This window comes from Columba livia, chromosome 1, assembly GCF_036013475.1.
Source record: "Columba livia isolate bColLiv1 breed racing homer chromosome 1, bColLiv1.pat.W.v2, whole genome shotgun sequence".
Lineage (NCBI taxonomy): Eukaryota > Metazoa > Chordata > Aves > Columbiformes > Columbidae > Columba > Columba livia.
In genome coordinates this window covers 118,803,792-118,830,541 of record NC_088602.1, presented here as the reverse complement: position 1 = coordinate 118,830,541, position 26,750 = coordinate 118,803,792, and the positions used below count along the sequence as shown (strand labels likewise).

At 40.7% G+C, this 26,750-nt stretch overlaps 1 protein-coding gene across 2 annotated transcripts in view; it reads right to left on the bottom strand.

Annotated features, from left to right (window-relative positions):
- Positions 1-134: 134 nt before the first annotated feature.
- Positions 135-26,750, bottom strand: part of SLC9A7 (solute carrier family 9 member A7) — a 75,922-nt gene continuing 49,306 nt past the window's right edge. The window contains exons 13-17 of one of the 2 annotated variants that reach the window (XM_005502643.3): positions 19,867-19,926; positions 14,850-14,913; positions 12,165-12,247; positions 8,542-8,647; positions 135-2,700 (exon numbers count right to left, since the gene is read on the bottom strand). In XM_005502643.3, coding sequence (XP_005502700.2) covers positions 2,452-2,700; positions 8,542-8,647; positions 12,165-12,247; positions 14,850-14,913; positions 19,867-19,926 — 562 coding nt within the window. In that variant the 3' untranslated portion in view covers positions 135-2,451. The remainder of the gene's footprint in view (positions 2,701-8,541; positions 8,648-12,164; positions 12,248-14,849; positions 14,914-19,866; positions 19,927-26,750) is intronic. The other variant, XM_065075107.1, reaches the window with a different exon arrangement.

Below are 26,750 nucleotides of genomic sequence, written 5' to 3'. Positions count from 1 at the left end.
TGTGTAGTTAGACTGTTATACTCTTTGTCACCAATGATCTATTTTGGCTGCTGTTTCACAACCACATTTTCGGCTTTCTGGTGAACTTCATTCAATTGTATATTTTTGCTATGGCAATTAAAAACACAGAGAAACATCTGCACTGGGATGGTTTATTCATGTTTTCGAGAGATTCAGTCTTCCTGCAGAAGTTAATGAAACAGAATTTCTACCTGCAGAATCTGTACCTGATCCTTCTTCCAAAGAAGGGATCTCTCTCTGCATAAGGCTCTGGTTTTCAGCCAAAGCGATTTCATAAGCTTCAGCTTCAAGCTGCCTCTAAAGATTTACCTCACTGTATCAAGTCTGTTTATTTTGGGTGTTTCACTGTATCAACCGAAAATTTGGTTCATATGACTCAGCTAATAACCCAAATTAATTGTAGTAGAAGTCTCAAGTCCTCACTCAGCATTGGCAGCATGGGTCCTAAAGGCTTGTCCAAAATGAATGCAATTGCTTTTGTAATTTAGGAGGAAACATTTTACTACTGCCAGCACTTCAAAAAACAAACAAAAAAACCCAAACCATGTAAACAGTATAAATAACATGGATCATTGCTATCTGCTTTGTGTTCCTTGAAAGCAGAGGAGAACTGAAACGGAGTTGTTCTGCTCAGAGATCTTCATAAGGGTTTGTTGCTCTTCACTGTTTGAGAGCAGAGCTCAGACTTTTTCAGAGCTCTTCCAGTTTTTCCACAAAAGAAATGCTTCTGGTTTCCTCATATCTCATCTCTTAATAACACCAGACAGTCATTACAGACCAATGCCCTTTACAAATTTCTCTTGGAGGAACAGACAAAGAGGTAGATCATTCATTAGAGAACACATTTGAAAGAAAGCAGACCAGACAATACACCTGCAAATTTTCTCTGGAGCAGTAAGTTCTCGTACCAAAGTTTGCCCGGTAAGTTTAATAGGTAAGGAAAAACAGAGTGGGTATTTACTCACACACAATTTTATGAGAGGAACAACTGAAATGGCAGCAAGAAGAACACACTGTTTAGACAAAGCGATATTACATCACATTAGTGGGCCACAGAACTCTTTAAAAAAATAAACCTTTTTAGACATGAGAATGAAATCACATTTTAGCATGCTTTAGATAGCTGAACCACTCTTCAAAGCGTAAGTTTTCAGCTACTGGCAAAGACAATGATATCTCCTCATATGGAAATTAAAAAGCATTTAGCAATAAGTTAAAGCTAGCCTACGCGTAAGTGGGCTAAATACTAGGCAAAGATTTTTCCCTTTTCACATTTAAGATGATAGTACAGTTTGCCACTTCCGTAGCTTATACATTATTGTGCAATGCCCCACTGAAGTTTCACATCTACTCTGCGAAAGAGAACAAGAGTAAACACCTTTCTTTCAGGATAGTCACAAATGGTAAAGCCAGCAGTGTTTGTTTGTCCATTTAATTAGATGTTTGCTGTTTATCACACACAAGAACTGTAAGCAGAGTACATGGATTCTTCTGAGCAATATGAAACTTCTTGGTTCCACAGAAGTTCAATACTGCCTCTCTCTCTCTCTCTCTTCCCCCCCACCTCTCCTCTTATCTGCTCTTCTTCCCAACCCAAGGTACGTTTCCAACTATCTTCATCTGATCTTAAGAACCCTGAAGGAGAGAAAGTTTTACCTCATGATTTGTAGCCAGAGAGCCTGGCTCCAGGCTTGTGTCAGGTCAGGTACGTCTCAGACCACAGGAAGCTGGATGTTTTTCTTTTGAGGCACTAGAAGTTAGGCTAATACTAAGAGTCAGGCTGCCCAAAGCTAAAAGGACAAGTAGCTCTCCTTGCCTTCCTATTTAAACACATGGCCAGTGAAGAAATCCTCTTTTCCCTTTTTTCCCTGAAATACATTAAATACAGCTCTCAATAACAGATTCCCCACAGCCTTGCATTCATGCACCTGTAGTCTTAAGGTATACTGTCCCTTCTTACTGTATAGTTTCCTCAGCCTCATGAGAGGCATTAACAATGGATCTCTCCACGTTCAGATACACACACATCCTTTTTTACCTCATAATAATTATCACACTTATATTTCTTGTCCACATTCCCAAGCTATGCCAAGACAAGCTCAGTTCTGTGACAATGTTTTCATGTACCTCTCTTCAGAGAGAGCTGCTGCAGCTGAACGAGACAATTGCAGCATGCGAGTTACACTGTGATTCGATACGTGGTTGAAAAGAGGAGAATGACCAGTTTTCTTATTTGTCTATTTTCAGACATTTAGAAAACCCCACTGTCAGCATCTTGAGTAAAAAAAGAGGTGATATCTTCAGACCCTAGTAAAACCACTGACACATGTTAACTTGCTTGTATAAACTTCCCCACCTCAAGTGACACAGTGGCCTGCAGTCTTCCTTGATCCATCCACAGAGCAAGAGTCATTTTTACTGAGTCAGTAATCATGCATTGTCTTCCAAAGGAAATACTAGCCGGGTACCCCTGCTTGTAACTTCATTATCTGCTCCTCCCAAATCACGTTCCAGTGCTTCCTCTGAACTACTTTTTGTTCTCCTGCCGTCAAGGCTAGTGGTAGCTGTATGGGGGCCAGAAGAACCATTTGCAGTTATTGTTGTGTCACCGTATGTCACAGTAAGATCACCATCATTCAGAATAAAATCAGAATCCTCTTCTCGAAGTTGTTCTTGATTCTGGAAAAAAAAAGACAATAAAAACCTTTGTACAGCGCACATCTGGTCTTTGCCAAGAAGGTAACTGAGTAGAAGAATTTACCTGTGTATCAATACAGAAGCAGTAAGCGATAAAGTTCCACCTTAAGAAATGTTAAAAATAACCTTGCACCCAGCATTTGCAAATCAGCTTACTGCTCCCTTACTGCTGTTGTAGAGAGATGAGGGGAAGCTGAATCCAAGAACTAGGTTATAAAACCGATAACTAGCGATTTAATAGCACTGGAAGTGTATCAGAAGTACAGGAGAGATGAGCAGCCTACACTGGTTTTTGCCTGACAATTTAGAAGGCAGTACAGGAAAAAGACTGCAGACCAAGCACAATTAAGTCACTCCAGATACAAAGACAGAGTTGTATCTGTTGCTAATTAGTGAAGCTCTTTAGTAAAAGACTCATGCAAACCAGTAAGAAGTCATCAGGCCCAAATTACTTAGATTCAAGGTTTCCTCAACAATTTTTTGTTATAGATTGAAAACTAACAACACTCTTTTAAACTATCTGCTTATTCCTACCTGGTACTAAACAGAGACCTAGCTCTTAGGGAACACTCCTGAGCCAATAAAGTATGAAAGACTGATAGAAGAAAGTGCTTGCTTCTGAGTTTTGTAACTAGTTCTCATATATTTTATTTAAAAAAAAAAAAAAAAAAAATCATTTGAGAAAGTGGCTCACAAAACCCTGTGAATTTATTTTGGCAGAAATGGGATGAAATATATGGTCAGAGACTAGAAATTGTGGAAGTGCACTTAATTTTTCTACACAGCATAATACAACAGCAAGCAATTTTCACCTTGTTTCAGTCCTGCTTAACGTGGTCTTGGTAAATGGCAAAACAGATGAATTGTTCAGAAAATGGGGGTTTCTCATATATGAAGAAAATCCTCTCGGTACTCTAAGATTCCTTTCTTGCAACTGAAAGCAAGAATTTCCCCATGTGAATAGCTCCATAACACTTAGCAAGAGCTGAAATCTAAGTGTGTGTATTGCTGATCTCCTTGGTAGGCTGGACACCAATCAAGCTACATTCTCAAAATACATAATTTTCTTCCACTTCAGCAAAGGAAGGAGGGCACAGGCTACATGAGATAGGATGCCTGTGATAAGCCTAACCAGAAAGCCCTACCTGTATTGCAGAACAGCTCAGGCTGAAAATGCTGATGAACCTGTCCACGACAAAAAACACAGTGCCCAGCTAAATAAAACTTCCTGGGAAAGCATCCTGTCATTATTTCAGAATGATAATCAGCCAAAATAAAGCAACAGAAGCATCTAGATGATGCAGAATATTTAACTAAAGAGGACTGGAAGAGGTGTCAGGAGTTTACCAAAATCAACCAAAGAATTGGTACAGCTCAGTGCCGGGTGCAAGACAAGCCCTACTTAGAATGAATACTAATTTCTCAGAACCTTTGTGGCACCCAAATTTATCATTGCTTATTAGAGACAGGGTTACTGTGATAGAAAGCACTGTTCTCAAAGAGCAAATACAGTTTAGGATGCTTGCTTGTTTTCTCTGATTGCAAAGAAAACACTGAACTACTGTCACTATCTCAAAAAGAAAAAAGGCAGAAATTAAAGGGTTCAGCTATAGCTGGCAGAAACAGCCTTTACAAGCTTTCCATTGCAAAGTAGTAAAAGTCAGAGGGATAAGACCAAGATGATTTTTAAAAAGTACATGAAATTATAGTCTGTTTAAGAGAAACTGATATTCCTAAATATTCTATTTTTGAAGAAGATAAATTCAAATAAAGATGAAAGGCAGAAAAACATGCATGAGTCAGCAGCTGGTGGTTTGTGACTGTAGACTGCTTGTGTTTTGAGAAGTTGAAGAAGGTGAGAGGCTCTGTCAAGTTGCCTATTAGGGTGTTGGCCTTTGAGAAGCCCCAAGGAGGGGAAGGCAGGGCTGACAGCACACCAGGAGGGACCACAAGACCAGAACCACATGTGGAGTGACCTCAACAAGCTCCAGGAGCTTCTCCTGGCTCCATGGTGCCATTTCACAGCAGGTCCTTGCTGCAAGGACCTACGGTAAGAACACACACTATGCTTGAGCTTCCCAAAAGGCTGAGGAGCTCTTGGAAGCATGATACTGAGGAGACAGCCGCAGGCTTTATTTACATGGCAAGTCCTAACTCAGTCTTTCCTGGTTTGTCCCAGGCTATATGTACATGCACATAAACATGATCAGTTCCAGATAAAACACTGAAATTCCTCTCACCACAGTGAACAAACATTGCCTTGTACGAGCCAAGCTCCTCTTATTTATTTCAGTTCTGAACAGCACTGCAAGCAGCAGACAATTTCACCTGTTTTCCCAGAGAACATCCATGAACAACCCCATGTAGTATATGGATTTGCTGTTTGCAAGCAAAGATGATGCATGAATAAACTTACTATGCCTCATGTAGCATGAACAATTCTTTCAAGAAAGACAGGAAATGTATCCAAGTAGATCCCTAGAGACTTGAAATTCTTCCAAGAATAACCCTAGACTGGCCTCTGCAATCCCCCGCAGTTCTGTAGGAATAGCTTCAATTCACTCCAAAAACATAGGTTTAAACTTCTCTACTTAAACGGACAAACTAGAGTGGTTAATTACCTAAATCCAAAACCCTACAAATGCCTGGGTTTTGCTTCGATGTGCTGACCATAACCCTGCGGGGGCCTCACAGCATTCTGGCCCATTTGTGGCAAACTCAGCTCATGCTCCTAAGAACACCCACTGGAGACATTAAAAGGGCTAAAGCTTATTTAGGGTTCCTGCTTACAAAGCCAGTCTGTATTTCCTCCTAAGGCAGTGCAAAAAGCAGCACATGCAAAGTAAGCCACACATAAATGTGCTGGTGGTCACCACATACACTGCTGAACACAACGCAGGCATCACAGATGACAAACCTTGCACCAGAAGTTCCTTGTCTTGTGGCTCCAAAACAAAAGCAACAAGCAGCATACATGGAAAACTGGTTACAACCTAAATCTGATGCTCTGCTTAGAGTTCTCAACTGAGTTGAAATTCAAAGAAACTAAACAACTTTTGCTATGAAGCTTGTAGCACCAAGAAAGGGGAGGGCGGAGGAAAAGTTGTCTTACAAATTCTGAGAGTTACCCCCTTACAGACTGCAAATTAAGCTTCTTTACTGGGTTGGCATATTTAGAAAAATTCAATTACTTCTGCTTTCATACCAAGTTGTCACACTGTATGGTGCAAGAACTTTTTTTTTTTTTTTTAAAAAAAAGGGTGGGAGTGTGTGTAGGATGGAAAGTATACCCTTGAACAATCAAGACAAGACAAAACCCCAGTAGCCCTTCATCAGGAAGAGGAGGTGATAACACAGATGCTTCTCCCAAATGAGATAAATAGTTGAAGAAACAGAATTATTATGCTAAAAGTTTCAAAGGACATGTCAAAAGGAAGAAAAAATTGACCTACATTAGTTTGGGATAAATTGGAAAGCCCTGCCACACGGTCATGCACTGAAGATAACAGTAGGAGAGAAAACTAGGAGTTTTTGACAATGATAATTTTAAACACTAACTACAGCAATCTTTCATGCTTTTAAGTACCAACTTGGATTCTGTTTGGGTGGGAAGCACTAACGGTGAGCTCAGTGGCACAGTCTTAAAGCAGTGGGAGAACATCAGCAAGGAGCAGTAATGAGAGCTCTGGAAAAAATCCACTGTAGGTCACCCCTGCATGCTGGCTCAGAACCCTACATGTACACCATGCAAATTCAAACTTAGACACAATCTCTTACTTAGGAATAGGTTGCAGGTGGACTATGTAATAAGGTTAATTGGCTTTCAGACTTGAAAACCCCTCTTTGGCATCTAATTAAAAAGATGTACTTCCACTCATGGAAATGAAAATTAATTCTAAATAAGGTTGTAATAAAGTGGGACGACGAGGAAAAGAAAGAGGAGGACGACGAGGAAAAGAAAGAGGAGGACGACGAGGAAAAGAAAGAGGAGGACGACGAGGAAAAGAAAGAGGAGGACGACACAAAACCTAAAACAAACAAACAACGCATAAATACACAGTCAGTACAGCCACATGCTTTTATGCTTTCTCTTCTATGCAGATGTCGTAACTGCTCAGACGTGCACCTGAATGAGATCTAGGATTTACTACTTCTTTTTGAAAGAAGTTTTCCAGCTCTGTTACATTCTGGTGAGTATTTTAAGTTTGTTTAATTCAAAGTTTTCAGTCTTTCATTCTCTCAGATGTACCATCCAACTTTTCTGCAAATACCTCAGAAAAGCAGAACTATTCCAAGCAGTTTCTGTTACCCAAAGACAGGGCTCTCCCAGTTGCTTCACCTGCACTAATAAGAAGGCAAGAGGATTCCACACCTTTTTAGCCAGTAATAAAATGGTATAGTCAAATGCTGTAGCAAAGCCAGCCATGCAAAGAAACAAAAAGCAATAAAGTAACTCGAGAGTTCAGAAATCTTGCAAATACATTAGAAAAATCTCAAAATTATATTATTTCCTAAGACTAATGCAGCAATGTACCAAAAGAGGAGCCAGGGGAGCATATACAATGTCAAAGTTCCACATTATACACCTTAACAAAGTATGCAGCCTTACAGGTGTTTTTAATGATGAAGTTAACATCCCAAGTGTGTGTGTGTGACACAACCAATCCAATTAAAGAATGAGTTTCCACATGCAGTAGTAGCTAAGAATGAGGAGTAAAGAGAAAAAAGAGCCAATTCCTAGAGAAAATGAAAACCAAAGTTTCCGTGTTCATTCTGGTTAGATCCACGGTTACTGGATAACTAATCTTACGAGATCATATGTAGATAGACACATGGGCAACACACAAGCAGGGTAATTGGTCCGATGGATGCCTTCCAGCCTAGATCTGTTTTGAGATCTCCAGTGGCGTTGCTAAGATGGGAACAAGGCCAATTTCTTGCATTAGTAATAGCTCCAAACAGGCAGCAGACATTTCAAATTTCTTTGAAATGTTACTATCAGGTAAAAGTAAGATGCTAATGATACCAGAAGGAAGTGCAGAGAAGTATTTCAAAGTTGCAAGTGGAATTCATAACTATCTAGGAAAAGATTAATAGAAATCTCATCCAAGACTGCTTGGACATAGAGATGTTACCATTTCAGAGAACATGCAAATTTGAGTGATCCCACATAGTACTATGGTTTTATTTACAACTGGTTCATAAAAAGTTGTAGATTTCAGAAGCACTGTAAAGATAGGAATGACATTTATCAGGATCCTGCAACAGTAATAGGAGAATGAAGCATTAATTATTGCAAGACATGGCTGTAAAGACAGAATAGTGACCTGCTAGACTTAGATAAGTAACTGATTAACAGTTTCTGAAATGTTATCTCACATTTCACAGTGGAAACAATGAAGGGAAGCTCTACCAGATTTCTTTCCGGCATGGATAAACGTGTCAGCGTCTTCTGTAAATGAGATCTCAACACAACCTTAGCAGTAACAGGAAAATAATCTTGTTCAAATGTGTTGAGAAGGGACTGAATATTTTGAAGTGATTCACTGAAGTGGTTTGTTGACTAGGCCTGCAATTTTCTGATATCCTTAAGTGTTATTTTTTTAATGTAGTATTTGAACAATAAGTTCACCTCCGATTTCTACTAACAGAAGCTGCTGCCTCAGGGGAGAGTACCTTAAACCTTTTTTACCCAGGACAAACCAGCACATTTTTGCACTATAGATATATCATACCAACCTTTTGCCTAAAAAGAAAAAACCTGCTTTGTGAAGTTAAATAAATAAAAACCAAAACACAGAAGCGTTGAGATGTTCTACTTACATCATAAACCTGGGGACTTGTCAGGCAGCGGGCTATCAGGCCACACCAGCTGGGTAGAGTTGTGGTTAACGGAGGGCCACTGTGAGTGAGAATTGGCTTCAAATAACTTCAGTAGTTAAGGAAAATACATCAGTGCTCAGAAACCTCTATTAAAATAAATACAATTGTATATAAATGTGGCTCTGCCTTTGATCTATGTGCTGCTCAATGATTGTATATAGAACATTAATTGAAAAAAAATCTGCATTTGTAAACAAATATGTGAAAAACACCTCCCCCCAACATTGTTCCTTTGATTTATTTTTTTTTAAAGGGCAGTTTCTTTACCTACACATTTACTGCAAAGGGAACTAGCTACCTCTTCTTAAAGCTTCAAACACTTACAATATTTCCAGCTTTTGGGCTCACTGGAGCCAAAAAGATCAAGCAGAGGTACAAGTGCTTCAACATTAATAGGTCCAAGCATCTTTCTGCTCTGCAGATGGGGGCACAGTGTTGAGATGGCAAGCCAGAGGTAACATGGTGACACACCTGTGTGGCTCAACACAGAGAAATAAAGGAATATAGTCCATCCAATGTCCTTCAAGCAATGCAGCCACCTGAACTGGTCCGCTGCTGGCTGGTCACTGAGCCACAGAGATGCAACCAGAGATCTTTACTCTGGTAGGCTCAAAGGCATCCCTGCAGTGCACATATACTTCACCGAACCTCAGAAAGGGGAGGGGAAAACTACATGTCAAGAACCGCATAACACAGCATGGAAGGAAAGCATCTGTCCAGGCAATGCTACCTAGACCTCATTGAGGGGGCATGAGAGTAGGAAAGGAAAGTGTCTTCAACACCTCTCCTCAAAGGTCTGCCCCCAGATAAATCCACATTTGATCACACTAGTGGTCCAGACCGATGATATATCTGAGGAAATGCTCAGGAGTCAAAAAAAGGTGTCCTGCTACAGAGCAGCATGCTGATCTTGACTGGTTCAAGAACAGAGCTCAGGACATAAATGCTAAGACTTCGAAGATTTTTTTTTTTTAAGTCAGTTTGATTATTTTAAATGTAAATAATACATTGCAGGTAGCTTAGTTACTTTCTTAGGCCTTTAAGCACAGAGAAAATCAAGTCCACTTGTGAAATATAATTCAGTTTCCCTGATGCTCTCAGCAGATCAGGTGCTTGGGGGGGAAAAGGGTGCTAAAAAAGGGCCTGTTTTAGCAGCTACATCCCTTCCCTCTAGCAGAGCCTGGCATAGCACATTTGAGCACATAATGGTGTGATTATGCCACTGCAGGGTTACATTTCCTCCTTCTCTCCCCTACTAACAGTGTGGCTACACCCAGTCCTGGAAACAAACTCTTTCCCTCACACTAACCTATCAGCCTCTACATTGCCTTGCAGCAGACAGGCACACAGCGACTCGGTCGTAATAAAACAAACCCAGTAAAAGACATCTGGTACTTCATTGAAGTTGCAGTTTACTCTGTGTTTAACAATTGTGGGTGAACCCAGGGAACAGCCCATGACATTAAGTGAACTCTGCGTTCCACAGGAGTGAAGTTCCCAGTTATCCATCCACACAGAGCTCTGCACGCAATGGCCAGCACTGCAGCACATGGCCAAGCACATCTTACATCTTTTTCAAGCTAAGCTCCCTTGCAAAGCATGAATTTTGAGACAACGTGCCTTTCTACCTACAAACCCAGTGAATACATCAGCAAAAAATATTTTGACATTTAGCCATGAGTACAGAGTTGGCAATTCCAAAGTATTCCCTTCCACGCAATTTAAGTCCACCCAGCTGATGTTTATCTGAACGTCTCTGTGCAACAGCAGGAACAGAATTTTACCTTCAAGATACACTAAGACAGTTCTGCCTCTGGATGAGTTTCCTTGGCGCAAACTTCACAGAAACCTTCCCTAAAGATTGCTAGTCACAGCTGAAAAAGCAAATGCACTATCAGCATCCTTCAAGTTTCTGTGAAATGGCTAATTAAGCTGTAATTTTCACCTAGCACTCCCCTGGCCTGTGCTGCAGCTGCTCGGGATGGCACTTGTGCCAGAGGCAGCCAAGGGAAGTCAGCATTGCCAACTCCTCCTTTCTTCATCAGGCACATCCCTTTTGTAAGGCAGGAGAAGAGGACAGAGCTCCGCTTCCTTCTTAAAAAGACAAAAAAGAAGCATTCAGCCACAGGCAGATCCTTCCGTGCTCTTGCCACAGAAGTCTTTGGGTTTTTATATTTTTTTTTCTGAAAACCAAAAATTGACCTCAATACACATTGGCACCACCCAGTACAGCTCAAAGTGTTAACTTGAAATTACTAACATTTATGAATATTTAAACTAGCATATACACTCTACTTCTGGGCTTTGGCCCAATACTACTGCATCAGTCACAAGCAGATTTTTATCTTGAAAAGGCAAGTGCTATTTCAACTAAAGGAGGGGAGATTCAGGCTGGACATGAGGAAGAAATTGTTTACACTGAGGGTGATGAAACACTGTCCTAGGCTGCCCAGAGAGGTGGTAGATGCCCCATCCCTGGAGACATTCAAGGCCAGGCTGGACGGGGCTCTGAGCAACCTGATCTAGTTGAAGATGTCCCTGCTCATTGCAGGGGCTTGGGCTGGATGGCCTTTGAAGGTCCCTGCCAACCCAAACTATTCTGTGATTCTATGATTAGGATCTGAATCCTTTCAACACTACACCTGGGTTTCCCTGGATGGAAAGTCTTGATGCACAAGGCACAGAAGGAAACTACTGTGCTCCAACCAGGCCAGCAATCTCTCATCAACCAATGGGCAAGACCCCAGTGAAAAGACTCCTCATCTGCAAGCTGCAACAAGATTAATACCCTGTCACAGATATTTACATGTATTTAACTGACTCAGAAATTACTAGGAATCAAGAACTGAAACTTCTTTGAATTTCTGGGTAAAAGTGACTTGCCACAGACACAAGATTATGTTTGCTATTTTCCACTAAGTAAGTGTACGCTGTTAAGGAGGGGCACTTGTATGGTTCACTGATTAAGAATATGCTAAGTAGATTTAAAAAACTCAAGCACAAAAGACAGGACAGCTACACAAAAATTGCTCATCAGCTTTAACACCTATAGGAGATTCTGGATATAGTGAAGGGAATAAGCTGGATCATATGTAGATTTTTAGTTCCAGAACTTCCCATATCAGCAATGGGTCTCCAAACAGGACTTAATCATGAAAGCAGATAGCTCTTCAGAGCAATGACTTGGGGCTTAGACATGTACAATGAACTGGAAAACCAGTTTGTGCTATGAGCAGTGATGATGCAGAACAGATTAATGGAACAATTCAGAGGATCTGAAATAGGTCATTGGTTGTCTTATTGTTTAGGAAGGAACTTCAGCTCCTAGAAGTGACTGGTTTCTGTCCTCCAGCAAGTGTGACATACAATGCATTAGAGAAAAGAAAGGTTCATCTTCTGCTACAGCAAGGTCCAGCTTCAGTTCTGTGCCTTGAACCTGTCAAATACTTGATATTTCTCCTGTTTGACTCTCTCAAGTGCTTCAGGTTACATATGGGTACATGGAAAGGAAATAAAGTGAACATTTCATGTCTTGAAGCTAAGCTGTGTTTTCAAAAGGATACTTATGGTCAAAGCTATACCACAGCCTGAAGAGCCAAGCACTTTCCTGCTTTGTCCTGTTCCTACTTTCAGAATCTGGGCCATCCTGAAAATAAGATAAAAACATATTAAATTATTTGAGACAGAAAACAAACAAACAAAAAAAACAACAAATCATGCATTCCAATCATTCATGTTAAAATGCCCTGTCCAAAAAAGTCAAATTAGTTCAATACCACACTTGGACTGTAGAAGAAAGCTATTTAGAGATATGTTTATACAGAGAAGTTTACTCTCCCTAGAAAGACCAGAAATTCTCCAGAGAAGTAGGTCCTCTTCATCACCCTCAAGTTGCTTTATTGAGCCCCTTACCACCAAGTTCCCTTGAGTCTAAAAGCTTATTGCACAGTTAATGCAGTAATGGACATAGAAATAAGTCCAAAACTCACACATAAGGCTCAATGAGGTCTCATCTTCATGCCCCCTCCCCAGACAAATTAACTGGAATAATCCAGACTGATCCCTATTCATTGCTTGGTTGGCTTCCTTAACTCTGGGTCTATTTGATGTTCTTCCTTTTAGCCTATGGCTTCCTTAAAAGAACAAGGGGATTTACTATACCTGATAAATGCTCACGAACCCAATAAAATATATCACACTTAAAAGAAATATGCTTAACAGGGAGGGAATCCATATAAAATCACAACTGAAGAAGGTAACGCAAATTTCATAAGTCCTACATCAACCTCAGAAGTGCTAACACCCTTCAATATAATCCCTTTACTAGCTGTGCTGCAAGCCACTGCACCAGCTGGGCTGCAGCTGCAGTTGTTTTTAGTCGTGTTATTGCTTCGCGTTTGTTTTTGTTTTTGCTTTTGGCCAGAGGCCAAAGTTAAACACAGGAAAACAGATGAAGTGAGAATGCCTTGTATGAATAATTTTCCAAACTACTGGCAAAGAACAAGACAGGATTGCCCTGTGTGCTTCTGATATGTAAAAAAAAAAATTAAATCCATGAACCACCAAGAGTTAAAATTTATTACATTTGCATTTCCTCTCCAACCCAAATGATATATTTTGTTTAACTGTGACATACTGCTAATCTTGGCCTGATGAAAGGAATCCAAAGGGAACTGACTAATGGCCTCCATTAGGAACGCAACGCGCAGCTAAAGGGGGAAACAAATGGGTAAGTGCTTTATGTTTACATGGGAAAAAAACAACACAAAACCCAAGATATTTCCACCCAGACACCAAATGAGAACAGAATCCCCATGCTCTGTTTCCTGTTAAAGCAATTCCTCAAATAGTGACAAGCTGAGTCTGAACTGGCCAAAGCCATTGTACCATGATTCCACTTCCTAACTTGGTTCTATGCAACAACTGTGGCCTTCATTGTAAAATGTATTTTGAGGCCCTGGCCTTCCAATTGCTTCCAGACAGCTACAAAACCAAAGTTCACGCTTTTTGGTACCCAAACCCACCATTTCAGGATCTATTTTGTATGCTGGACACACATTTCTACAAAGAACAGAGAGATGCCTAATGCAGTTTCTGCAATGAAAGAGATGCCTCCCGAGCACATAAATCTTCTCTCTACAATCTGTGACAAAGAAGAAAAAAAAAAAAAGCAAGGCAGGAAAAACCACTAATAAGGAAGCTGATCCCAAATACAGTAAGTATGGCATGCGTGTATGTATGACCAGCATCATACAACTTGAGGTTTACAAAGCAGAGTTCATACACTTGCACCATAAGCATCCTCTGGGTCCAAAGTCATCTGTCTTTCCTGTCACTCAGCTTCCTCTAGCAGGTTCCTACATAGGCAACTGGTTGTGCTACTGAACAATTAGTGTCAAGCAGTACTCTGGGAGAGTGTAAACTAAGGTCTGGACAGAGGAAGCTCCCAAGTTAAGTCTCCGGAAATGGTGCTTGGTAAAATGTCTTTATTTCGTGCCCTCCCCCCGCCCCCAGACCTTTTACTTCTCCTGTGAATTTTTTCAGTTTATAGATGAGGAAAACTGATATTTCTGCCATGAACAACATTCTTTCAATAGTCTTGTTTAACAATAGCAAATTGCAGGGAAAAAAAAGTCAACTCTTGGGTTGTTACTGACGCATAGAAAGCTGCACTAAAGATTCACAGCAACAGTTTACTGAATGTAAATGACATTTTTCCAGCACTCCTTTTGCTTTATATACAGGTGGTAGGTAGCACAGGCAGGACCCACCTGGCTTGTGAGACAATATACAGGAGCTGAGATCAGATTAGAGAACTTAATCTTTGATTCCAAGCAAATCTAAGGGCCAAAATTTTGCTATCAATTACTGAACAGATTCCTAGAGGATTATATCTGGGTCAGTCTTGGGAAGGACTGTTTGTGCCATGGCATGTTAAAAGCAAGCATGTTGGCAGGGTAGGGGAAGAGAAAAGCATGTTGTTAAACAGAGTGTATTAATAGATTTGGGAAGGTTGTTTTATGCCTTATATGTACACATAGATGCAAAAGTTTAAATGCTACAGCATTACACCCAACACCACAGAACATTTTTCAGTGGGCATTACTTGAATATTATAAAGTAAAATGCATTACTGACTTAACAGCTAGGAAAGAAAGGTTTTATCCATGCACATAGCTTCTGCAGTTCTTTATCATCTTAGTTATAAAATAAGATCAGCCTAACAGAGAAGTTATATAATTACTTACTCCTTGTAAGACTTGAAAGCTGTCATTAGTAGGTGGAGGATCCTGATCTGGGTCAACCCCAACCCTACAGAAACATTAGGAAAACAAAGCAAGTTGTGTTACTGAGGGCTGCAAATGCTGTAAGTTTGGCAGAACACATTTTAAAAGCGCCTTAAGCACCCAGCAAAGCTGCATTCAGAGATGTTATAAGAACAGTTTAAGGAAGAGCTGTCCATTATTCCCCTGCAGTTACACAGCTATCAACAAGATACTCTTTCACTCAAGCAGCAACTACTTGTAGATAACAGCTTTAACTCCATCTTGGCATCAACTTTAACCGCTTACCTTTGTTGCCAATTCTTTTAGGACACTGACAAATACTATTTTTGGCTAAAAGATGAACTGCAGGTGACATCCTCTTCAGTGGAGAATAACCCTTATGTGCAGCAGCAAGAAACCAGAGACTAAGGAATAAGTTCAGCCTGAATACTTGACACAGCAAATAGCTTAGCTGCCAGATAGGCCTCAGAATGGCTCAAATATACTATTTTAAAAAGACACACACACACACCAAGTCTTAATGCACCACGTGAAGCAACAAAAATACTTTCTAAAAAGAGTGATAATATTAATTTGCTGCAAGTTTCATTCACCTAATAGAACACAGCCACAGTGGGTTAATAAGAGGCCTGTCTAGTCCAGCCTCCCACCTGAGCAAGAGAGGCTCTGCATAGTGAAATGGTGGATGATTACAGAATAATATGTTAATAAGAAACTGTCTACTTGATTTTGCATAGTTAGTGAGCATTTTTCTAATGAACCATCCTTTCACATAGTGCTTCTATCCAAGATGAGTATTTAATCCTTGTAATTATGTTCAGGTTTTTCTGGTATGCTTTGGCAGAAGTTATTTGTTAAGACCAGACTTGTCTAGTTTTAAATCCTATTCATGCCTTAATCTCTGTGCTGTCTTGTAGAACCTAGACCTCCTCAAATGTTAGACAAGATTGTCAGTCTCAAATATGTTGTGTTTCTGTCCTACCATGTTGCATAATAGGTGTAGGAAAATGCATGCAATAACAAAAACACACTGTCTGAAATGGCTAACTTTTTCATCTCCCCTCTCTTGGAAGGAACTGAGCAGGTTTAGTGCAATTTCTTTGTTACCTAGACTTTGTGGTGGCTATTTTAGCCATGGTGTTTATGCAACACCCCTGAAGATCACCAGAAGCCAACAGAACCTTGCTGGTAAGACCACATCATTACTGTGTCCCAGGCACACGTGCTTGCATAAGGTAGGCAGTGATCCAGACAATTTACCTTCAGACACAGAAGATGGCATGGGTTAAACTAAAGGGAAACACCTTCAAATAACTTCCAGGCTAGCACTTCCTAACAGAGCAATAGAAGAAGAAATGTAGGCATTGAACTAAAGTTTTAAGGCATCCTTGTGGGCTCACAGCTAATCCAAGGCCTCACATGACTTAGTGTCATTCAGGGAAAAAACAGAAGGCCACTTTAAGACAAGCTGCAACAGCCTCATACAGAGCTAGTGCTCACCCAGTCCTCTGCCTGGATTTTTCCCTGAGTCTCTTTTGTTCCCTCATCACTTCCTTTTTCCACATACAGAGTCATCATAAACCTTAGGCACATTTGTCCTGGGAATTCTTTTGTACTGACCAGCGTCAAGACTAAAAAGCTCTACTAGTTTAAGGGAACACTGGACATGCAGTTTGGGTACTAGATTGTAACACATGCTAAAATAAAAACATCACACACAAGAGCTCTGAAAGGTTACAGGGGCTTCGATGTTACTGCTCAGGCTATCACTGAGCAGCAAAGACATGATAAAAAGGGTCTTCTGTAGACAAACTAGTTACCTAATGAAGCCTCATGCAGAAATCTGAGCACTGTCAGGAAATGCACTCAACATGGCAATATATGTAAGATTGCACATTCCTCTGCAAATACACAAACACAAAAGATTTGTGGCTTTCCAAACTCCAGCTGCACATTGGGGAGGTTCACTACACAATGCACAGCAACCACACTCATGTTGGCTGTGCAGCTGGCAATGGGAACAGTGAGTTCAAGAAGTTCATTCCAGAAGACGAACATAGCTCGCATTCCCTAAATAGTTTTAACTCACTGGGCTACCTATTCACTTCACAGCACACAAGAGAAACCAAACAATTCAGAATGTCTTGGCTTTTACTTGACTTACAAGGCTGTGCATTTGTTTTGGGGATTTTAACTGTCCTGAGGCACAGAAAGCGGGCTTAGTGGTGGACCAAAGCAGGATGACCACATTGTTCAGTGAAAACTCATAGTACATCAGAGGTCAGGTGTTTGGGTTCATTGTTGTGCTGAAGAGCAAAACGGTGCTCTTCCATATTAAAACGGTTCAACTTTTAGAAAAAAATTCTTACTACATACATTTATTTCAATATTGAAAAAGTACATTGACAGAGACTTGTCCATTTCAAAATCTTTTTTCAAAGTTATTCTTCAGGTGAATTTATACTTTGAGTATTTTTAATTCTTTTCTAGAATTCTTCTAATTCTTTTCTATAAATCACTTTTTTAAAGTTCATGTTTCAAAGTGTGTTCCTCAGTTCACAGATCAACACAAAAACATTTTAAATTCCCACACTACTTTTTGTATCTTTCAATCAACATACAGTGTCTCTTATCCTCTACTTTAGCGCAAATTGTATAGGAAGCTTTATTTTTTATGGTTTTTTAGGAGGTCTACCTGTTTAAGTTTCAAGGTATGTCCACTCTGGTCTCATGACAAGCATCACATTTTGCAGGCTCTGCCCCCAAATTTCTAAGAAAGTCTCACCTTTATCACCTGAAACAAAACAATACCAGAAAGTCTCTCCCAACCTCCTTTACAGTGAAGAGAGGCACAGAAAACATTTATTTACTTCATCCTTACTTAAGTACTTCCATAATTAAAAGTAGAAGTAAAGGTGATGCAGGTATGTCTTCAACATAATTTTTTGCTAGTGGTTGAAGGAAAAATCCACCTCACATCCTTAAGTATATTTAGAAAGATTCCCGTAACGTCAATGTAGTGTAAAGGCCAATATCAGTTCTGATTTATTTAACCAGTTTTTAAATTCAGAAATATTATTACTAGATTGATTTATGCAGATCCCCTCTCAGAGACTGGGGGCACAGGGAGGACACTGTGCCAATGACTGTGGTGTTGGGCAGAAAGGCAGGTGAGGAAGCTCTGGTTGAAAAGTGTTTTGTTGAAGAGGCACAATCCATGTGACGGGGACTGAGGGGCACGTTGGCTGTGGGACAGCCAAGGCCAGGGTAGTGCAGATGCCAGCAAGCATCTTCATTTTGCCCTCCACCCTTTCCAAAAGCCAGCTGCAGCAGTTGTGTGTGGATTCCCTGAGAGTGTACAGCAGCAATTCAAATAAGTAACTCTTAAAAAGCACCTGTCTGATGAAGAATATCAGCAGTCTTTCAGCTGTAACAATGCATATATATCCCCGAACAGGTGAAAAATCCATGTATTTCCTCCATCACTACCAATTCGGTATTTGATAGATACCTTAATACTTCAGTACAGGCAGTACATATAGTTCAGCCACATTTACTTCTGCCTTGGAAAGTTCACTGGGATCTGTAGACAAGACTATGCTACAGTAAAAATTAATTCAATTTAAGGATATTTCTTCACTCCTCCCTAATATTTTTTTTGTTTGTTTTTAAAGCCTGAAAAGCTTTTCGCACCTTAAAAGCTCTGTAGTAGCAAAGGGACTACCACTGAGCTCCTAATGGCCAATACTGAAGTTTCTACTCCTAACTGACTCCTGCCCTTCTTCATCCTTATTCTACAGCTACCACTCCAGCATCACATGTAGGAGAGCAGTTACTCTGATTCAAGCCCTCAAACAATAAGCCTGTGTATAATTCAGTAATTTAAACAGTATGGTAGAAAGTGGTTGGCATGCAAAATGTGAAATGCAAAGTAGAAACTAAACGTATGGAAAGGAATGGTTAAAAAAAAGCAGACAGAACTACTTCAAGTTCTCCACTATGTAATTTTAAAATGGGTGGAACCATTTCTTCTGATACTGCAAAGACCTTTCAGAAGCCTGGCAACACACAGATGACAAGTTACCAAAATACCAGGGTTTATTACATTCTAGCATATGTAATTACTGTGGCAACAGCCAAGAATGACTGTAACAGATAATAGTTCTCAGATTCTCTGTATGAGCTAACATACTGAATCTCTGACAAATTTAGTAGTTTACTGGGAACCTTCAAGTGTGACAGGATAAATGAAAAACTTACCATTGCCCCATCCCAAAGAGTTTTATTACATAAATATTCCGTATATATTTTTATATATACACAAAGACACAAGTACATACAAGTACACATTCCCTTATAGATGTCAGAGATTTGTTTTCTTTTTTCTTTTCTCTCTGTGTATCTGTTCTAGAAATCATCAACTGGGGAAGACTAGGATTCTGTTTTATCGCCACTTTTATTAGCATCTTTCTATAGAGCAATTGTGATAACCCTCTGTTTTTTAAAATACATCCCCAAAGTGGCTGAGTTAAATAATCTATGAAGTCCCTTCCAACCCAAACATTTGTACAAAATAACTCCAGGGAACCCTTAAGAACACTTGTGTGATTGAGGACCTAAGGATCGTATGTATGATTTCTGAGCTTTCAAGATCTCCCAGGCCAGAGATGCTAGTTTTGCTTCATTAATTACCTATGCACAGCACTAAAGGATGCAGTATGTGGTGTGGTTTTATGTGTGTGTTTTGGTTGGGCTTTTTTGTTTGTTTTAAGATAAAGACATGATGTATGATCCACACTCTCCCACAGCTCAGAAGAGAACAGACTCAGACTCAAAACTGAGGAACATCTATGGCACTCTGCAGAACAGGAGAAGCAGCAGCAGCATGCCATAGTACAGAAAAACAGCACACAGTGTTATGAAGATGAAGAAAGCCAAGCACCAGGTTAATTTGGTATCAAGGAAAGCACAGTGTCACCTGAAATACAGCCAGCGGCTTTCATTCATCTCTTCCACCGATGGAACATGGTCACCAACTCTGGTACAGTACAAGAATGCAATGTGAGTAACAAAATGCTCATGAGATGGTAGCTTTACAGAGCTTCCTAGCAAGACAAAGCAAACCAACAAAAAACCCCCTACCCAATTAAAAAAGGCAAAACATACAAGAATAAGAATGGCAGAACAATGACAAAGTGACAAAAATAACAAATAGTAAAAAGAGCAGCACTTTATGACTGAGATATCTAATAATGTTCTTAATTAGTTCAGATTCAGGCTGGCAAAACACCTGCATTCATGACAGGCTACATCCCCCAGAAAATGAGATTCAATGGCTTTGAACTGCTACAAGAGACAATTCCTACCACTTCAGACCTGCACATGGTCTAAAACAGTCATTAGAGAAAGTAACCCCAGGAAGCTGTGCGAGAGAAGCTATCGGTACTGCCTGCTTTCAGAGCAGTCCAAAATGACTAGTAATACGTAATCAATCACTCAGTTGGTTTAGCTAACAATTGACTAACAAACATTCACATAATCAATCTCCAGTCATAACACAGCATGTTTTTACTTCCTGCTTTTGCTTTTTCAATTGTACTTAAAAAAAGAAAGACACAAGTGAAAGCATGCTTGGTTTCTAATGTTTTCCATGTGAATTCCTTAGCAGCTTGTGGGTTTTTTCCCCTCTGTTTTTCCACGAAGGCATGCTACATGAACTACATATAGTTCATGTGAAAGAAAAGCCCAGATGATCAAAAATCCAGAGAGGCCTCACTTTACAAAGAGCAGGTGTGCACACCCTGATTGAGGGCTGACATCTCGATGAAGCAAATATTTAAGGCCCCATTCTTATTCTATGAGGAGCATGCACTCTACTAATCCTTGAAGGCTGAGGCAAATACCCAACTTTGGATAGATTTGTTTTGGATTCCTGATTCAATAGCTCTTCCCCCATACGAACATACACTCTGGGTCAGAGCGGTCTGCTCTGGAAGGCCAACACAAGACAGCTCTGCACATACAGCAAAACCTAAAATTAATAACCGGCCAATAACTTCCCTTCTATGACTTTTTTCTCATTGTTGTATCTTTGCCAAGTTAGTATACTGAAGTTTTCCCAGACGTCTATAATAAGTGCAGCATTTTTGGAAAATTTTAGCTATTTTGGAAGAGTTCAACTGTTTCTCAGAAGATGGCTGAGGAAGAAGAGAATTCCCACCACCTTGTAAGAAAAAACAAACGAAACCCAACCACTAAAAAAGTCCTGGAATTATGATTATGAAAAGTAGTTTTAGGGTGTCTTTGAGTATTTCTTTACTTGACCTGACCAAGACAATGACTCCTGTAACTGCTTCCTAAGTCTTGGCAGTTTAACCCATATCATCCATATGTTTTAGATATATCTTAATATAATTCCTACAGGGTCTAGGCCTTTCCCACACTTCTTTCTCTCTGGTGTGAAGTGCTGCGTTTCAGAGCACAGGAACAGAGATAAGGAGGCATCTCCCATGCTCACTTCCTGACATCCAAAAGAAGAGACAATTTCTTTGCTCCCAAGGGAAAGACCCAGAGGGGTGAGGCTGGAGGTTCATAGGCTGCACTCCACCTCTGTTGAAAGAGTGAGAAACTAGAGACTAGGAAAGGAGGAGGAGGAGGAAGACAGGGGAAATTAGATAGGGAAAGACAAGAGGAGAAAACAGTGCAGTGAAAGCAAAAAGCCCACAGAGGGCAAGGGGCAGCACCCGTGTCTGTGCATCTGCCCTTCGAGGGCAGCAGAGAAGAGCTAGTAGGCAGGGAAGTGAAGGATCCAAGTTACAGAATAATGCAAACAGGCTGCAAAACAGAAGGATGTAACCTCTTATCAGACTTCCCCCACTCCAGTCTGGAACATAATACAAGGCTGCATCCCAGCATCACCACCCGCCTCCTGCCATCACAACACACTGAGACATGGTGTTTAAGAAATGCACATTTTTTTGTTGAACCACCCTGGGTAAGACAATGGAGTATAATCGGAGACTGACACCAAGCTGTCAGTTTTACCACCATGCCAGATAGTTAGTTTGTTCACATAGCAGCTATGTGAGAGTTACTATTTCTGGATTTTTCAGTTTGGTTCTAAAGAGAAAAAAAAAAAAAAAATCACCTAATAGAAAGCTCTTTAAAAGATTGTATTTGCAAAGTCAGACATAAGGCAATAAATATCCAAGCTGACATTATCTGTGCAATCTTTAACTTTTATGGAGGAAAGATACCTGAAATATTTTAAATTGAAAGATACAATGCTTGAAGACTTAGAAAAAAGTTGCCAAGTATAACTGAAATTACTCCATTAAAATAAACATGAACTTCCTTATTTGAAACAGATTATGAAGGAGAAGGCGGCATTCATCTGCGTGTTGCTTCATTCAACATGAAAAGAAACAGGTCAATAACCTCTAATGAAAAATGGAACAAACATTATTTTGCAATACAAACGCTAGAAGTTCCCTTTTTCCCCTGTGACAGATAAATGAAATGAGTTAGATGCTTTTTCAGGAAAGAGGAACTTTGCTAGTGGTTTTGATTTACAGGGCTCTTGACTTTGCTTAAGTCATTAAACCTTCAGACAGGAAATTGTATCTTTGTTTTAGTCTCAGAGGATGAGACTATTTTAATAGGCAAGTAATGCTTTAATTTCTAATAAAAAAAATAATTACTAGAAGAGTATAACTGTTTACCACTCATATGCGTAGACACATCTCACTGATAGCCAAAAAATCCAAACACATTACGTCATGGATTTAACTCCAGTTTCTGGTGTTAATTTTTAACTTACTCAGCATCAAGTGGCAGAAACCAAAAGCTCCTCAAGATCCCATTGTTTTTTGCTCTCATTTTTGCTGTCATGAGCTCACTTTCCCTACCAGTTAAGCAGTAAAGCAAAGTTAGATGTCTGCTACAAACCATAGGTTCTCTGCTTCGCTGTACATTTAATCCTGGTCAGTGGAGCCTGGTACACTGGTAACATACCCCATCTGGAAAGATATCCACTCTTTTGATTACTTGAGACATTCAGAACAGAGCAAGAGGAAACAATTTTTTCCTGTTTTCCTCCTTATACTGCTTTTTACTTTACCAAAACAATTTTCATGTCAGCCCCTCCATCCCTCACCTGTACATTTAGTACATTTCACATCATAGGAGAAAAGGAACTGCCAGAAGCAAAGAACAAAGCACACATCCCAATTGCTGTGCAATTAACAGTGTGGCCAGAAGCATGTGCCCCTGTGCCACAACAAAGCAACTCTGGATCCTCGCATTGGCATTGCCCTGTGCACCCACACAGCTGCCTCCCCACCAACATAGCATTAGAACAGGCTCCCCAGGGAGGTGTCACAACCCCAAGCCTGACAGTGTTCAAGAAGAGACTGGACAATGTCCTCAGACACATGGTGTGAACTGTGGGGTTGTCCTGTGCAGGGACAGGAGCTGGACTTGATGATCCTTATGGGCCCCTTCCAGCTCAAGACATTCTATCATTCTATGAGTGCTATCAAGACAGGCTGAAAGTCTTGGCTGGAATCAGCTCCCTGGCACTGTTCTACTTAAATCACCCATGCATAACCTTAAATAAGACCCTTTGGTGTGGATATCTGTCTGAGCTCCTCTGACTTGACCAGTAAAACAGACACAGGCCTGCAGTTCCCAGGGAAGCTCAGCCCATGGGAACTATTGAAGGGGGCCCTCAGCAACCCCACTGGTGGGCAGACCAGCACCCACAGGATTACAGTAACACAGCTCTGCCACACAACGATCAGGCAAGCTAAACCAGCCTATAGGATCAGTCAGTCTGGTCAACTCTTCATTGAAGCAGACCCTTTTCTCCTCACCTCCACACTGCAGCAAGGCCAGCTACTTCATGAGGATTTTGTAATGGTTGACTGGCTTTCCATCTTTCCTTCCACAAATGCCAAAGTCAACAGGAATACAACTAGTGTGAACTTCACACCAAAGACAGACTTTCAGGAGTCCACACAAATCCTGATTTTTAAGTCCAGACAGATGGCATTAGTTTCCTAGTTTCACTTAATCAAGGCAGAAAACCACCTTTTACCTGCTTTTAACCACCTTTTAACTGTTTCTGTTAAATAATCATGTATGGGAGCACTACTTTTTTCCAAGCCTCTTACAAACCAATCTAACAGGCAGGCACCAAGGCTAGGAAAGCATCCTGGGCCACCCCAGGGACAAGTTACCCACTGCACAGCCCCAAGACTGCATCAGCACTATACTGCTGAGCGAGGCACTGGGACAGCATCTCATCTTCATATCCTGCTCTTCCACTGGGTAGAAAGGAATGAAAATGAGAAAGTAGCATATATTTAAAATTCAGCTGGAAACTAATTTGTCCCTTTCTCAAATCCGTCAGGTCAGACGTGACTTCTTGCTTTCCAGCAGAAAGAGCTCTGTCGCAGAGGGTACTTTACCAGCACCGAGTTTCTAATTCTCAATCGGCTGCACACGACTGCCACCTCCTGGCACATATCTGATTTCATGTGGTTTTAAAAAGTGCAGTCTCCATCATCAACACATCTGTGCCTATCGAGGCAGCTGTACACAGACCCACGCAGTTCTCTAAAATAGCTCCTATGCAGAGTTCCCCTGTTTATGTGATACCTCTCCTTTAATAGGGATGTTAACCACTTATTTTCCATCAACCACAGCAAACAAATGCCAGTTAAAATTACCGCTTGCAAAGCAAGAGTGTGTAGATCTCCCCAAACACCCTACAGCTAAACACTCAACACTATGGTTCAGCCAACTGCCTTTCGGCAGCTCCTTCTCTAGGAATGGTATCATAGCCTTTCCAGCTGTTCTGACTCGTGGGCCACATTAATGATTTTTTGCAAGTATAGCCTATCCAAAGGGCAAGCCTGGAATAGATATGGCATTAGCCCTTTCTTCCTTCAGGAGCAACTCACCAGCCAGGCTCATGGAGTCCTGCTAAAAGAATAAGTGCATATTCTTGGATGCTTCCACAAGCATCCTAGGCTCAGTGGGAGAGGGAAAACAAAAAGCACGCTGCTACCTCAGAACTAACTAATTCCCAGTTGGCCAGGAGCTGGGCCACGTGCTAGGATTCAGTCCTGCCCTACAGCTGATGACTGAAGGAGCCCTGTGGCAGAGGCAATGCCTGACTGCACTCAGAAGCTGCCTTTTGATACAGGCAGACTGAATACAATTCCTCCTCACTTAGTTGTTCAGCAGTGCATCCTGTCCCTTGCTGGATGACAAGGTTTGAAGAAAATACCCAGCTATGCTCCCTCAACAAAAGAGGTGTGGGCACCAGGGCAGAAGGCTCAGGATGCCAGCACCTATGATGAGAGCTGTTAGAGTGGGTTTGTTGACCTGGTTGCAGCCACGCTTCAGAAGATGCTTTGGAATCCACTCAAATGGAAGGCAGACAAGGGGTATCCTCACGCTGGCCATCGCAGAGGCTACAGGCACATCTTGGCAGACTTCACTCAGCCACTGCAAGCAGACTGCAAGAAGCATTCTTACCTGCATGCTGCTGGCCAGGACTTGCCTCCTGATCCCTGGTGCCCATGGCCCTGGACGATATGTGCACACTGCTGGTTATGCAGACACTGGGCCTGCTCTGCTTACCCAAGTATATTGGTAAATTGTTCATTATATAGCAGCATCAGACAGAAATCTGCTTCTATTGCCAGAGGTGCCTTATGGAAAGCTGCACATGACACCTATTCCAGGTATCTTGTTAAATGCATTGTACAACTCTCACATAGGAACAGGAACCAGCCAGGCTGAGCTTAGAAATCTCTTTATGATATCTCATGACCATTAATGACACAACTGCACTGAATTGTTTTTTTGATGTTGACTTCACACCAGGTGTTGCATTACCTGTTGTTAGTGACACAGCTTTCAGAAAGCCTGACTAAATAGAAGTGATGCTTCTTTCTGGTATGCTAGCCAAAAACATCTGGAACTTGCATTTAAAGACAGTTTTAAAGGGCAGAAATGGATTCATTTGGCACCAGAAAAAGGAAACGGACTTCCCAATGTTTGCTGTTAGTCAGAGCTGAGATACTGTAAATCACTGCTGAAATGCCTGTCCCTGGCTAGAAATGTGCTGCCTTCACTGAGAGTGGGTGACAAACATTTCTGGGAGTCCTATCCATTTTTTTTGCCAACCTAGAAAGTACCTACTACCTATTGCCACAGACAGTTCACTTACGTTTTCCAAAAGCAGCACTAGTCCCTAAGAATGATCAGTTCTTCCAAAGAGTGAAACTGGTCTTACCTAAGATTGTTCTTTCCTATCCTATAATATGACAATGGGATATAATTCATGATTAGCACAATTAGAAAGTAAGACAAAATAAGCTTTCAAGTACAAAAGAGCACAAATAATAAACATGAAAAATACACTGAAGAGTTTGTACAGTGTGCATTGTTTTAATTCCACTGTTTTTACCTTTTTCTCCCTCTCAACTGCCAGCACTTCCACAGAATGATAACATGTGATCTTCAACAATGATTGATTCACTATTTTCTAGCATGTCTGTTAAGTATCCTCAAATATGAATGTACTTGCAGCCCTGAAGTACCAAGTACTGGCCAAGATTTCCAAACAAAGAGCTGCTTACCCATTTTCATAGGTCATCTCAAAACTGGAAGAAACACACCCATAAAACTAGCAGGATCCCATTTATCCCAGTTCTTTAGATAGTCAGGTTTGTTTGGATAGATGTTTGAAGTACATTCAGTTTAGCACCACCCACTAAAGACTCTCATTTCACTTGGAAAACAGAGCAGAGCCATTACCAAGAGCAAGATGACAGAGAAATGTCACAG